This window comes from Crocuta crocuta, unplaced genomic scaffold (genome assembly GCF_008692635.1).
Source record: "Crocuta crocuta isolate KB4526 unplaced genomic scaffold, BGI_CrCroc_1.0 scaffold742, whole genome shotgun sequence".
Taxonomy (NCBI): domain Eukaryota; kingdom Metazoa; phylum Chordata; class Mammalia; order Carnivora; family Hyaenidae; genus Crocuta; species Crocuta crocuta.
Window position 1 is genome coordinate 1,078,066 of NW_027530354.1, and position 14,226 is coordinate 1,092,291.

At 36.0% G+C, this 14,226-nt stretch overlaps 1 protein-coding gene across 2 annotated transcripts; it reads left to right on the forward strand.

Moving 5' to 3' along the window:
* Positions 1-1,643: 1,643 nt before the first annotated feature.
* On the forward strand, positions 1,644-13,970 carry ANKRD7 (ankyrin repeat domain 7). Of its 2 annotated transcripts, XM_077765841.1 has the most exons (6): positions 1,644-2,025; positions 4,861-4,975; positions 5,128-5,301; positions 6,954-7,060; positions 12,146-12,255; positions 13,661-13,970. In XM_077765841.1, the coding sequence occupies exons 1-6, from the start codon at positions 1,796-1,798 to the stop codon at positions 13,666-13,668; spliced, it is 744 nt and encodes a 247-aa protein (XP_077621967.1). In that variant the 5' UTR covers positions 1,644-1,795; the 3' UTR covers positions 13,669-13,970. The 2 variants fall into 2 exon arrangements, with proteins under 2 accessions (XP_077621967.1, XP_077621968.1); XM_077765842.1 differs by lacking the exons at positions 12,146-12,255; positions 13,661-13,970 and adding an exon at positions 7,708-7,799.
* The last annotated feature ends 256 nt before the right edge of the window (positions 13,971-14,226 follow it).

The following is a 14,226-nucleotide window of genomic DNA, read 5'->3' on the forward strand; positions in this document are numbered from 1 at the left end:
GAAATATTTTTATCAGACAAATGATACTACCTGAAGGCCCTTTAACTGGATCATTCAGCCTGCTGGGTTCAGAATAGACTGAGGCAAGGGTAGTGTACAAGGGCAGAAGCATGAAGACCAGTCAGGATTCTCCTATAAAGTATTAAAGTAAAATAGTACAAATGAGAGAAATGATGTTGGCCCATGCTACATGGACAGCAATGGTCAAATTCTGTATGTATTTTGGAGGCAATACACTTAGGCTTTGCTAACTGATGAGCTAACTGATATGGCCATTAAGAAAGAGGGAAGTCAAGGGTGATGCTAAGACTTTTTTTTGACCTGAGCAACTTTTGACCTGACTTTTGAAGAATGGAGCTACCTGCTTTTAAGTAAGAGTGTGACAGAGTGGAATGTCAGGAAGTCAGTTTAGACATGTTAAGTGGAATATGCCATTAGAATCTATAGACAACTAGATATACTTGTCTGGAGTTCAGGACAGAAGACCAGATTAGAGCTCTCAATTTTGGAGTTGATAGCATATGGATAACCTAAAGCCATGGGACTGAATGAGATCACGCAGAAGGGAATATGGATAGGGGAAGAAATCAAGTGAATTCTGTATATATTTTATAGTTAGGGTTAACAGGATTTGCTGGCAATTTAAATGTAGGTATAAAAGATAAGGTTCAAGGATGACTCCAAGGACTTAGGGTGGCAGGAAATGAAGTTATTGATGGACCGACCCTGGGGCTCTTCAATACTAGAGATAAAGAGGAATCAGCAAACCGAGAAGGAATTGTTAGAAAGGAAGAAATCAAACCAGGGAAGTGTGATATCTTAGAAGCCAAGTGAAGACAGTGTTTCAGGGAGCAAGTAATGGTCCTTGAAACCTGTGTCAAATGCTACTGGATTAATGTAAAAACTGAGCAATGACAATGGGATTTTACATGATAGAGATCATGGTCAATCATACTTAAAGCAGAGTCCGTTGAGAGGGATGGTAACAAAAGAAAGGTTGGTAAGAGAGTGAATCTTAAAAGTTCTTATCACAAGAAAAAAGGTGTTGTTTTTTTTTTTAACTTTGATGACATAATAAGTTGTGTTGATCATTTTGCAGTATATACAGATATTGTTGCAGGATTTTTTACCTTAACACTCGGGATTCATTGTCTTGCCACTTCGAAGAATGAAGAGGTGGACACAAAATGAGCAGCAGGCAAAAGTTTATTAGAGTATAAGATTGGAAAGGAAGAATAGTGTTAAAACTCCCTCTACAGAGAGGGGGACATTTGAAAGTGAATGCCCATCAGTTTTAGGCAAGGGTTCTTGTTTTATAAGGTTCTGGTCATCACTCCCCTCCACAAGGAGGGCAAATCTCAGCTTTCAAGAGTTCAAGTCATTAGGTGTATACTTGAAGGAGAAGGGGTTATTTCTAAACAAAGTTGGTAGGTTTCTACCAAAAGGCTTTTGATCTACTAGTAAGACTGACACTGTAGCAGTCCGTCAAAAATCTTAAGTGATAACCAGTTTGAGGGCCACCAGCTCTGAGCTAGGTGCCACTAAAGGCCCTGAGTGTTGCCAGGCAACTGAGCCTGTGTGTTCCCCCAGGCAAGCGGTCCAACCCCTTTCTTGTCTTTGCTCACTTCCTGTCACTGGCCTACTTCCTGTCTCTGGCTAGCTTGGACTCTGAGAGTGGGGTGAAGACCTGGCTGGAGGTGCCCTCAAGGCAGGGTCCGGGCCCCAGGGGCAGGTGGGGCAGTTAGGAGTGGCAGGAACATTCTGGTCCAACTGAAGGACTGTCTCCTGTGCTGCCATGAAGAAGCTTCTCACCTTCTGGAGAAAGAAGGATGAGCCTCAAAGCTCCTCCTCACACCTACCCGTGGGCCGGGCCAGTACCCGTCACCCTGCCCAGTCAGGTTACAATCTTAGAGATAAGGATTTAAAGAAACTTCACAAAGCTGCCTCAGTCGGGGATTTGGAGAAGGTGAAGGAGTACCTTCAGCTCAAGAAACGTGATGTGAATATACGGGACAGACAAAACAGGTGACCACATGGATGAAGGGCAGTGTGGAGGGATACCGGGGTCCACCGGGTCCTGTAATCAGGAGCAGGACTTGTCTGTGCTTCTTTATGGGTTGTCACTACAGGTTTTCCATAGTGGAGAGGTCAGGTAACCACTGGCAGAGGGTCACACTTCTAAATACAGCTTGTTCTCTTTTATTTTTAATGCTTACCTGGGTATTTGAGGGCATTTGTGTCCTCCCTGATTGCCTCCACTCCTCCCACTGCATTAATCTAGTTCTGGCATTTCACCCTTTACACAAACTGCTGTTTTTTAACTTGATACATATATATTGTCCTAAGCCACCTAAGATTTACCATACTACTAATATACTAATAGGAAAAGAGTAGAGGAGACCTCCCAGAACAATAGTTGTTAAGATTTTAAGAGTTTGAGACAGCAAAACACTGAACTTTAATGTGGATCTGCTATGATTTTTTTTTCAATTACAGAGTCTCTTCAAAAAGTCCATCAACAACCACTTACTGCAAAAACAAAATTAATTTTATCTATTAAGAAACATAGAAATTATGCATTTAACTTTAATCACAGAAAATATGTACTATCTGTGCCTACCTTAAAATCTTTGGGAGAGTTTTCAAGTCATAGGGTATGAAGAACATCAGTTTTCATCATAATTGGCTTACTGGAAACTATGGTTATTAAGAAATTTATGTCAGGGGGCGCCTGGGTGGCTTAGTCGGTTAAGCGTCCGACTTTCGCTTAGGTCATGATCTCGCGGTTCGTGGGTTCGAGCCCCGCATCGGGCTCTGTGCTGACTGCCAGCTCAGAGCCTGGAGCCTGTTTCAGTCTGTGACTCCCTCTCTCTCTGACCCTCCCCTGCTCACGCTCTCTCTCTCTCTCTCTCCTAGAAATAAAAGAAAAAGAAAAAAAAAATTTAAAAAAAAAAAAAGAAAGAAATTTATGTCAGTTTGCTGATAATGTTATCTTAGACACAAACAGAGTTATCTAAATTTATCCAACTTTTATCCTACAGCACTCCATTCAGTTACTTTACAAAGTCATGGATAACCTCAAAATGACTTTATTCAGTAATCAATTCTCAGTCTTACCTGGCTGGTATCACAGCTAAGTTTCTCCATGCTCTATAAGTAGTATTTGAAATATTGACTTTTGAGGACACTTGGTTCACCTGGCACTTCTCCTTCTGTGGTCACTGCTTTTCAGACTCCTTTGCTGATTTCTTTTCTTCTTCCTGCCTGGTAAATATTTGAGGGCTCAAAACTTGAAATGATTCTCTGTCTCTTAATCTTTACTTGCATGGTGGAGAAAGATGATCTTTAAATGTCTATATTCCGATGCCTTCCACCTTTTTATCTCCAGCCAGAGCTCTTCCCTGAACTCTAGACTCCTATATAAATACCTGCACTACAATGTGGATATCTAATAGAATGTGGTGTACTGGTAAATGTTTAAGAGCAAGCTCTTAGGTGAAGGTGGGAGTGGAGCAAAGGGAGGAGAAGCCCAGATTTCAGGCTACCAATGTGATGTCATTTGGCTTGAATAGTTCTTGAAAATTTAGTAAGCGACTTGTGGAGAGCCACTGGCTCCATCATTTCACTCTTTATACATCTCAAACATCCCCCAACTGTGCTTCCAATTTTCCTCCTCAGATCTGCATCTCTCTTGCTAGAAATCCCAAATCCTTTCTTTCTGTTGTTTGGCCAGAAACATTCTTGCCTCCTGGAGTCATTCTTGACTCCACTCATTCTTTCATATCACCCATCTGATCTTGTTGGCTCCACCTTCAAATCGTATTTAAAATCCAACTATTTCTTGCCACCTTCACAGTTACCATTCTAGGCAAAACCTACATCATATCTTAACCAAAATTACTGCAATGGCCTCCTAACTCATTTTCTGTCTTTTAACCTTTTCAATTTATTCTCAACACAGTAGCCGGAATGATCTTATAAAATGCACGTAAAATGAATCATTCATTGCCTTAACAACTTCCATTGGCTTTCCATCTCGTTAAGGTTAAAGACCAATGTTCTTCCAATGGCTCATTCAGCCTTACAAGACATTCACCCTCACCCTGTTATCTCTCTCATCTTACATCCTACAATTCTCCGTTTCCTTCATATCCAGCTTCCCTGGCCTTCTTAGTGTTCCTCAGAAATGCCAAGAATGTTAGGGCCTTTGGACTTGCTGTTCCCTGTGCCTCGAGTGTTTCCCACCCACCTCCCCATCCCCACCCCCGATATCCACATGGCCTCCTCTCTCACTTCCTTACAGTGTCTATTTAATAATCACCTTATCAATGAGGGCTTCCTTGACTACTCCATCTACAATTGTAAGTTTGTTTCTTGCTGATATTTCCTGTCCTTCTTCCCTGACTGATTTTTCTCTTTAGCACTTAATACTGTCTGGCATGCTTTCTATTTTAAGCTTTTTGTTTACCTCTTCCACTAGCATTTATGATCCATAAGAGCAGGTGATTTTGTCTGTTTTGTTTGCTGCTGCATCCTTATCACCTAGAACCCTGCCTAGACATAGTAAATGATTACTAAGACATTTTTTGATGAAGGTATGCATACATACATACATACATACGTATTTTTTAACTCATTATAGTTAAATTTTCCTTGAAGTGAAACCAGTTAAATATTTGATCTTCAAGGCATTTGCACAGCCTTATTCAGTAAAAAGCAATTAATAATAAATTTTATATAAGGATCAATAAGTACCTGAAGCAAATACCTTAAAAGCAAATGATCTGGCATGTTCTTGGGTATCATAACTTCTCAAACTAAGACTTATCTCTAACTTCGTGTTCTGTCATATTGATATAGAACCTCTTTGCACCTGGCCTGTGCTAATGGATATTCAAATATTGTATCTCTCTTAATTGAGAAACAGTGCAAAATAAATGTCTGTGATGGTGAAAATCGATCTCCATTGACTAAGGTGTGTTAATTTTTCCTTTTCAATTGAAATGCAGTTGAGTTCTTCTAGTTAACTTGGGTTGGATTTCATATTTTAAAATATAGTACTACATGTTAGTTTAATATATCCTGAGTAGTATGTTGGCTACTCATCTATTCTGGTTGTGTTGACAGGCAGTACAGTGTGCAAAGGAGGACTGTGCTACTATTCTTCTAGAGCACGGAGCAGACCCAAATCTGGTGGATTTTGATGGCAATGCTGCTCTCCATTATGCTGTCTGTGGCCAGAGTGTCTCATTAGTTGAAAAATTGCTTGAACACAAAGCTAATCTTGAAGAGCAAAATAAGGTAGTCTATTAGAAAGCAATGGAAGAAAGTATTATTGCAGATAATTCATATCTGTTGAAACACATGTTGTATGAAGCATGAATTTTCCAAAATGAAATTGGGGAAAAGGAAAAGGAAAATGAGATGATCGAATACTGATAAGGTTTTCTTTTTTAAAAAATCTTGGTCTGTTTCCTTTTAGACTATAACGCTGACCTCCAAAACAGTATTATATTCAATAGTGATAACTATTTAAAGGCTTATATCAAATGATGAATATCAGATTTCCCTAGAAGTAGATATTGGTTAAAAGTCATAAGCCTACATTTTTTCCTGTCTTATTTATATATTCATAGATAATTAAAATAGGGTTGACATAGAAAATCACTTATTATACTAAAAGTAATTCAGTTTTCCTATTGAAATGAGGGGATTTATTTGTTTTTAAAGCTTCTTAACACTTAAGTTCACTGATATTTTGTCTCCATGACAGCCCAAAATAAATGCCAGGCTTGGAGGTTTAAATGAAATTCTATGGAAACTCAAATGTAACAACATTATGACATGTGAATTGATGGTTTGTAATATTTACATTGAATACTAGGTGCTCATTACTTAAATACTGCAGGCTGCTCTTGCCCACAATTTGAATTAAGCCTAAAGTAGTAACTTTAATTTTAATTTTGACTGATTCAACTCCAGTTTATTTTCTTGGTCTCCAAAATCATATTTTGTTATATATCAAAACCTTTTCAAAATTAAAGTATATATTCAGAGGTTTCTCATTAACATACTTATCTTTTATTTTTGTTTATTTATTTGTGTTTTATTTTATTTATATCCAACTTAGTTAACATTCAGTGTAATAATGGTTTCAGGAATAGAATTTAGTGATTCATCACTTACACATAACACCAAGTACTAATCCCGAGGGCCCTCCATAATGCCCATGATCCATTTAGCCCCTCCCCCCACCCTATACCCCTCCAGCAACCCTCAGTTGGTTCTCTGTATTTAAGAGTCTCTTATGGTTTGCCTCCCTCTGTTTTTATCTTATTTTTCCTTCCCTTCCCCTATGTTCATCTATTGTGTTTCTTAAATTCCACATGAGTGAAATTATATGATATTTATCTTTGACTGACTTACTTCACTTAGCCTAATAACATTCTAGTTTCATTGATGTTGTTGCAAATGGCAAGATTTCATTCTTTTTGATCACCAGGTAAAATTCCATTGTTCATATACATCATATCTTCTTTATCCAATCATCAGTAAGTGGACATTTAGGCTCTTTCCATAATTCAGCCATTGTTGATAGTGCTGCTATAAACATTGGGGTGCATGTGCCCCTTTGAATCAGCATTTTTTTATCCTTTGGATAAATACCTAGTAGTGCAATTGCTGGATTGTAGGGTAGTTCTATTTTTAATTTTTTGAAGAACCTCCATACTGTTTTCCAGAGTGGCTGCATCAGTTTGCATTCCCACCAGTGGTGCAAAAGAGATGCTCTTTCTCTGCATCCTCGCCAACATCTGTTGTCTGACCTGTTAATTTTAGCCATTCTGACAGGTGTGAGGTGGTAACAGACTTTTCTTTTAAATTGAACCTAAATCTAAAATCCATATAATATTAGTACCATAGTTTAAATAATCATTTTGAAATACATTTTTCAGGATGGGTATACTCCACTTTTACTTGCCATTACTGAAAATAATGCAGAAATGGTAGAATATCTTCTGAAGAGAGGAGCAGATGTGAATGCTTCAGATAAAAATCAAAGGTATAATAAATTCAAAATAAGAACATATAACTCTAGCTACTTAATAAGATGATATATATGTGTGTGTATGTTTATATATATATAATTGATGCCTATATATATTTACATTTTGTGATATTGATAAAAGATCTGGCCATTTATTTTGAGCAAATTACCTAGATTCCCAATATCTGTTTTTTCTGTAAAATCAAACAGTTGGGACAGACTGGTAGGTGGTTGTTGTTGTTGTTGTTGTTGTTGTTGTTGTTATTAACATTAGAATTAGAATCCTACACAGAATTCAATCTCTAAATCCCAAGTGCTGTAGTTAAATGAGCCAGAGAACCCAGAACCCCAGAACCCCAAACATGCCCCTTCCTAGCATTTTGAGATTTTTGAGATTTGGGTTCCAGGGAACAGGGATTGAAAGCCATTGAGCTAGCTGCTTCCTAGAGACTCTTTTATTTCTAGACTCCATGTTATAACTGTGATTGATATACCTTTTTGAGTAGTTCTGCCCCACCGTTTACATTCTTGCCCTGGTTCTTTTCCTGATAGACATTCTACATTTGAGCAGTAAATTTAGAAGACTAACTTTTAAAAAATGTACAAGACATGTCTAAGATCCATAAATACATATTGATGTATCTCTCTTGCCCCCAGAACAGCCCTTATGATTGCTCTGAGTGATGAACCAACAAATTTAGTCAGTCTTCTTCTTCAGCAAGAAGTGGACTTATCTTGCAAAGATATTTACGGATTTACAGCTGAGGAGTATGCTTCTTTTAATGGTTTTACTGTGTAAGTGGCACTGCATATCTTTTAATAACTGTATGGGATTTGATGATAAGGAAAGAACCGTGGGCCTCCAAAGTGCAGAGCTGGAATGGGCTCTGCAGTAGGGGTGATCCTATTAGGAACTCTGGTCCCATGGACCCAGGGATCTTTGATTTCATCTGATTGTGGGATTCAATCAATATAAGAATGGCAGGTGGGCCAGTCTATAAATTCACTCCCAGTGGCATGGGAATTTGAAGTATGTCAGGACAGTGATTTCAGCAATTAGTGACATAGCCAATAATAAAACATCTGCATAAAAACATTGGGCAAAAGATGATTAATCTACACAAGCCTCTTTCAATGTTTTTTACACATTAACAAAAATTTTATTCAAGCTTTGAATATTATTGTTATGTTAGCTAACTAGTTTGGTAAGTTTTCAGAATTTTCATGAACCTATGTATTCTCATTAATCTAAAAGACAAAACTTTTCAGGTATGAATGTGCATTTCTAATTTTAATAGTCAATAAGAAGGGCACCTGAGTTGCTCAGTCAATTGAGTATCCAACTTGATTTCAGCTAAGGTCTTGATCCCAGGCTTGTGGGATCAAGCCCCATCGCTAAGCTCCGTGCTGAGCATGGAGGCTGCTTTGGATTCTCTCTCTCTTTCTCTCTCTGCCCCTCTCCCAGCTCACACTTTCTCTCCCTTTCTAAAATAGAATTTAAAAAAGTAGTCAATGAGAAAGTAAGATACAATGAACAGAAATTTACTTTATAGCTAATGAAATTAAACAATATATNATTAACATTAGAATTAGAATCCTACACAGAATTCAATCTCTAAATCCCAAGTGCTGTAGTTAAATGAGCCAGAGAACCCAGAACCCCAGAACCCCAAACATGCCCCTTCCTAGCATTTTGAGATTTTTGAGATTTGGGTTCCAGGGAACAGGGATTGAAAGCCATTGAGCTAGCTGCTTCCTAGAGACTCTTTTATTTCTAGACTCCATGTTATAACTGTGATTGATATACCTTTTTGAGTAGTTCTGCCCCACCGTTTACATTCTTGCCCTGGTTCTTTTCCTGATAGACATTCTACATTTGAGCAGTAAATTTAGAAGACTAACTTTTAAAAAATGTACAAGACATGTCTAAGATCCATAAATACATATTGATGTATCTCTCTTGCCCCCAGAACAGCCCTTATGATTGCTCTGAGTGATGAACCAACAAATTTAGTCAGTCTTCTTCTTCAGCAAGAAGTGGACTTATCTTGCAAAGATATTTACGGATTTACAGCTGAGGAGTATGCTTCTTTTAATGGTTTTACTGTGTAAGTGGCACTGCATATCTTTTAATAACTGTATGGGATTTGATGATAAGGAAAGAACCGTGGGCCTCCAAAGTGCAGAGCTGGAATGGGCTCTGCAGTAGGGGTGATCCTATTAGGAACTCTGGTCCCATGGACCCAGGGATCTTTGATTTCATCTGATTGTGGGATTCAATCAATATAAGAATGGCAGGTGGGCCAGTCTATAAATTCACTCCCAGTGGCATGGGAATTTGAAGTATGTCAGGACAGTGATTTCAGCAATTAGTGACATAGCCAATAATAAAACATCTGCATAAAAACATTGGGCAAAAGATGATTAATCTACACAAGCCTCTTTCAATGTTTTTTACACATTAACAAAAATTTTATTCAAGCTTTGAATATTATTGTTATGTTAGCTAACTAGTTTGGTAAGTTTTCAGAATTTTCATGAACCTATGTATTCTCATTAATCTAAAAGACAAAACTTTTCAGGTATGAATGTGCATTTCTAATTTTAATAGTCAATAAGAAGGGCACCTGAGTTGCTCAGTCAATTGAGTATCCAACTTGATTTCAGCTAAGGTCTTGATCCCAGGCTTGTGGGATCAAGCCCCATCGCTAAGCTCCGTGCTGAGCATGGAGGCTGCTTTGGATTCTCTCTCTCTTTCTCTCTCTGCCCCTCTCCCAGCTCACACTTTCTCTCCCTTTCTAAAATAGAATTTAAAAAAGTAGTCAATGAGAAAGTAAGATACAATGAACAGAAATTTACTTTATAGCTAATGAAATTAAACAATATATAGGATAGTTTCCTTATAATTTCATTTAAGGAAAAATTTTAATTATACATAGACATTTTTTCTAGTTTATTGTTTTCTTATTCTTCCACCTACTTTATTCACATTTAGTAATATGTTTTAATCATTAATTCCATATGAATATCACAGGGGTGTATATATATATGCATTATATATATATAACATACATCAGATGTTTATTTTTAAAGTCTAAATTGAACTTTAGAAACTAAATACATGAAATTTAATATATGAACCATAATTGAATATAATTTCTTTGCAATATTAGACATGTGTACTGCATTTTACCATGGTTTAAGCAAACCATTTTCTTTAATAAAGAAAAAAATTACTGATGAGTATCTATACTATGAAAGAATTCTTCATTTTTATAAAAAGAGTCCCTGTTACTTTTAAATAGGGAGTTTTCCTCATCATTTAAAAAGTTTGGGTATATACAACCAGGAGATACATATGTATGTTTAAAATATCTATTAGTCTGGGGCGCCTGGGTGGCTCAGTTGGTTAAGTGTCTGACTTAGGCTCAGGTCATGATCTCACAGTGAGTCCGTGGGTTTGAGCCCCTCTTCGGGCTCTGTGCTGACAGCTCAGAGCCTGGAACCTGCTTCAGATTCTTTGTCTCCCTCTCTCTCTGCCCCTCCCCCGCTTGCTCTCTGTCTCTGTCTCTCAAAATAAAAAAGATAAAGACATAAAAAAAATTTTTTTAAATATCCATTAGTCTAAAAACAATACTTGTGTATCTATAATAGCTTGTTTACATCTATAAATCTTGTGAAGCTCTTATTGCCTAGTTCAATGGGAAGGAAACCTTGTGATCTTTCATCTCCTCCAAATGGTTTTTCAGAGCATTCTTTTTGTAGTTTGCTCCATCATTAATTTAAGAATAAATAGAACCATGTTAACCATGGAATGTTTCTCTTCTCAATTTTATTTTAATAGTTTCAGTATTTAAAATTCTAAGAGCATTACATTTCTTTTTTTTCTGGAAGGGTAAAAGGGAAGGAGGGTAATTTCCTAATAACTAAGTAATTACCTTTAGGATGTGGGAACTATGAGCATTTAATAAAAATTGCAAATAACTCTATGCTGCGATCGAATTCTCTCTGGGAACTAACCTTTCTGTAATCGTGACTTTTGTTGCTTAAATAGGTGTTGCCTATCTAGGGTATTTAGCACATGGCTTCTGCTTATTAGCTTCACTTGTTAGCTCTCTTCTTGGTGCACATCTATGGCTTAGTAAAAGTGGAAGCATAGAGAATGTTTTTTTATATAGTTTTTTTTTTTTAATAAGTGAATCTGTCAAATGAGAGGCATATTTAGCTGTTTATTTTACAATTGGCTTTAACTCACATTGGCACATTCATTTCACTGAAATCCTGAAACCATATGTCTATTAATGAATAACTAGATGGGCTCTTTTCAGGCGTGGAGAAAAGATTTATTACTTACTGGATATGTTTCAGTCCCTGACTTAGTTGTCTTTACTTTGTCAATTTACTGTTAAGCCCAAGTCTTATAAACTGAATTGTGTCCCACTTCTATCCCCCAAATCATGTGTTAAAGTCCTAACCCCTAGCACCTCACAATCTGGATGATTGTATTTGGAGAGAGGGCTTTCAAAGAAATGTTAGGTTAAAATTGTCATGCAGTAGGGTTGGTCCTAATCCAGTTTGACTGGTGTTCTTATTAGAAAAGGAGATTAGAACATAAAGGCAAGAATGGTGCTTGCTGCCAGAGGAGCAACTTTTAAGTGAAAAGTCAGTAAGAGCAGTCATCTGTAACCAAGGAGAGAAGTCTGGAACAGATTCTCCCCTTACAGCCCTCAGAAGAAACAATCCTTGATCTTGGACTTCCAGCTTCCAGAACTGTGAGATAATAATGTAAATACCACCCACTCTGTTGTATTTTGTTACAGCAGCCCTAGCAAACTAATACACCAATAATAACCTAAAGCTACTTTTTATACCTTGCTTGTGATTTATTTGTGAGAGCAGGAAGAAAAGAAGAACTAAAGAATTGGAGTACATGAAATAAAAATGGTGTCTGTTAATGGAATTGGTTTGAAACGAGGCTTGAGGTCAGCACCTTAGGAAGGCATTAGCTAATGTCTAAGGTTTTGATTTGATGATTATGTACTATGACTTTGACTATTTATGAATGCTGGAATTTATATGTATTTTTCTCTTTGTGGATAGGTATCATCAATTAATTGCCAATTATGGAAAGGGGAAGAAAGTTGAACAGATATCTAACTCTGAAGATACAACCTTAGGCACTACATTTGATACAAAAGAACTGAAGGAAGGTAAGAAGAAGATACAAACTGAACAAGCAGTTTTCCTTAATGGTTTTTATTTGTTTGCGTTTTAGGAAAAGACACAGCCTTCTCAAATAATATTTAAATTTGAAATAGAAATTCTCTCCTATTTTGAAATACTAAATATTTTTAAAAACTGTTCTTAAGAAAATTTGTAATTAAAATACTCTGACACTGTGTTGACTGAAAATGTAATGTAAAGAGAAACTGAATAATTAAGATGATTTTTATCCATAGTCTAGTTATAAAAAAACAAAATATGATTAGTTGTAATAATGATTATTAGTTATAAAAAACACAAATTTTAATAAATGTAAAGCTGTTAGTAATTTTTTTATTTTATTCTAAAAACACGTCAGGTAAGTACATTTGAAAATGATTAATATAATATATTTAATCATAACATAAAACTTAAAATTAGGTAACAGTATTTGTGAAGAATTGAAAATACCATACATCTATTAAAATAATTTTTGATGCTTATTTAAAAAATAACAGATAGTTTTGGGGGTATTTTGTTTTTTGGGTTTTTTGGTGGATATGTCATACAGTGACATTTTTATTCGATGACATAAAGATTTTTAATTATTCTCTGTATTCACCAATAATCACATCCCCCCCACCCTTCACCTATAATATAAAAAAGAAGAAAAAGAAAACTGAAGGCAGGGAGGGAACCTGATGGCAATAGGAGGTCATATTACTGTCACAATTATTCAAACACTTTTTCTTCATCGCCTCAAATCTATAGGTATGATACTTAGAGCAGTGCTTGGTCCTACTGCCTCTAGGTGACGGAATTTCCCTGAATTTTTCTTGTAACTTAAAGTCACATGGGCAAGAAATTTTGTTTCTTTGGACTCTTCTTCTTCATCCTAATGTGCTCCTCTCCTACCATCTCTCTGTCTTTTTTATAATGTTCACACAGCTATAAGAAGTAAAAAATTTCTGTGATTTACACTTTATTTCTTTACGGAAATAAAGCAGTAGAAACTTAGAAATACCACTCTTATATTTTGAGTATCTCCTGAGGCTAAACAATTAAAAACACCCCCACCCCATCCTTTTACTGATGACAATACATGTTACAGTTTCTAGTGAAATGCTAATCTTTATATGTTTTGAAGCATAATGGAAATATTAGGTCAAGAAAATTGCCAAAAGACATTGCAAAAGATGGTGAACTTTTAAGTTTGTATTTCTGTCAGATGCAAAGGGGATCATTTAGTTCTGCATTTTTTTCAAATGACCATGTAATGAAGAAATATTATAGCTATAATATTATATAAAGTATAATTGTTTTGTACCTGAGGCATAGAATTTAAGAAATATACTTGGGAGTGAAAATATCTGAACATTAATGAAGACATTACAAATATTACTTGTTTTCTAGATCTGTAACTTCATTTCTACAAATCCTTTGCTGCTGCCTTGAATTAGAAAATCATTTTGAAAGAGCAATTAAATGAAATATCACAGCATTTCACTTACTACTCATTTGAAGAGAAGTTTGTTAAACAGAGAGCAGTTTTCACCTTAGAAGATGTGAAGAGATTTCAAAAGACAAACACCTGTATCATGAACTGTCAATTGAAAGGATATAATTTGTGTTCAGCTTATAGGCAGAAAAATCTTTTTAGTTATAATTTTGAATAGGATATTTATAAGAGGAAGCTTTGTAACATATTGTGTTAGACATGCAGTGGAGTATTTAAATAAAGCAAAAATGAAGAAATAACTGGTATATAAAAATAGAGGAAATTTCAGCTATAGAGGAAGAAATTATAAATAATCCTGTGTAAGTGGAAATTCTCTTCTATTTACAAGTACTTTCATTAACGAAACCTTTTTCCATTTTTGAGAAATACTGCAATAATACATTTCATGAGAATTTGGGTATTATCAAAAGGAAAATAAGAAAATGAATCACCCATAATGTCATCTCCCAAACAAAACATC

Excerpts from the sequence above, each read along its gene's own strand:
- ANKRD7 (XM_077765841.1), top strand. The coding sequence starts at position 1,796 with ATGAAGAAGCTTCTCACCTTCTGGAGAAAGAAGGATGAGCCTCAAAGC. Across the intron at positions 5,302-6,953 it reads ATCTTGAAGAGCAAAATAAG|GATGGGTATACTCCACTTTT; the intron begins GTAGTCTATTAG and ends TACATTTTTCAG. Across the intron at positions 7,061-12,145 it reads GCTTCAGATAAAAATCAAAG|GTATCATCAATTAATTGCCA; the intron begins GTATAATAAATT and ends CTTTGTGGATAG.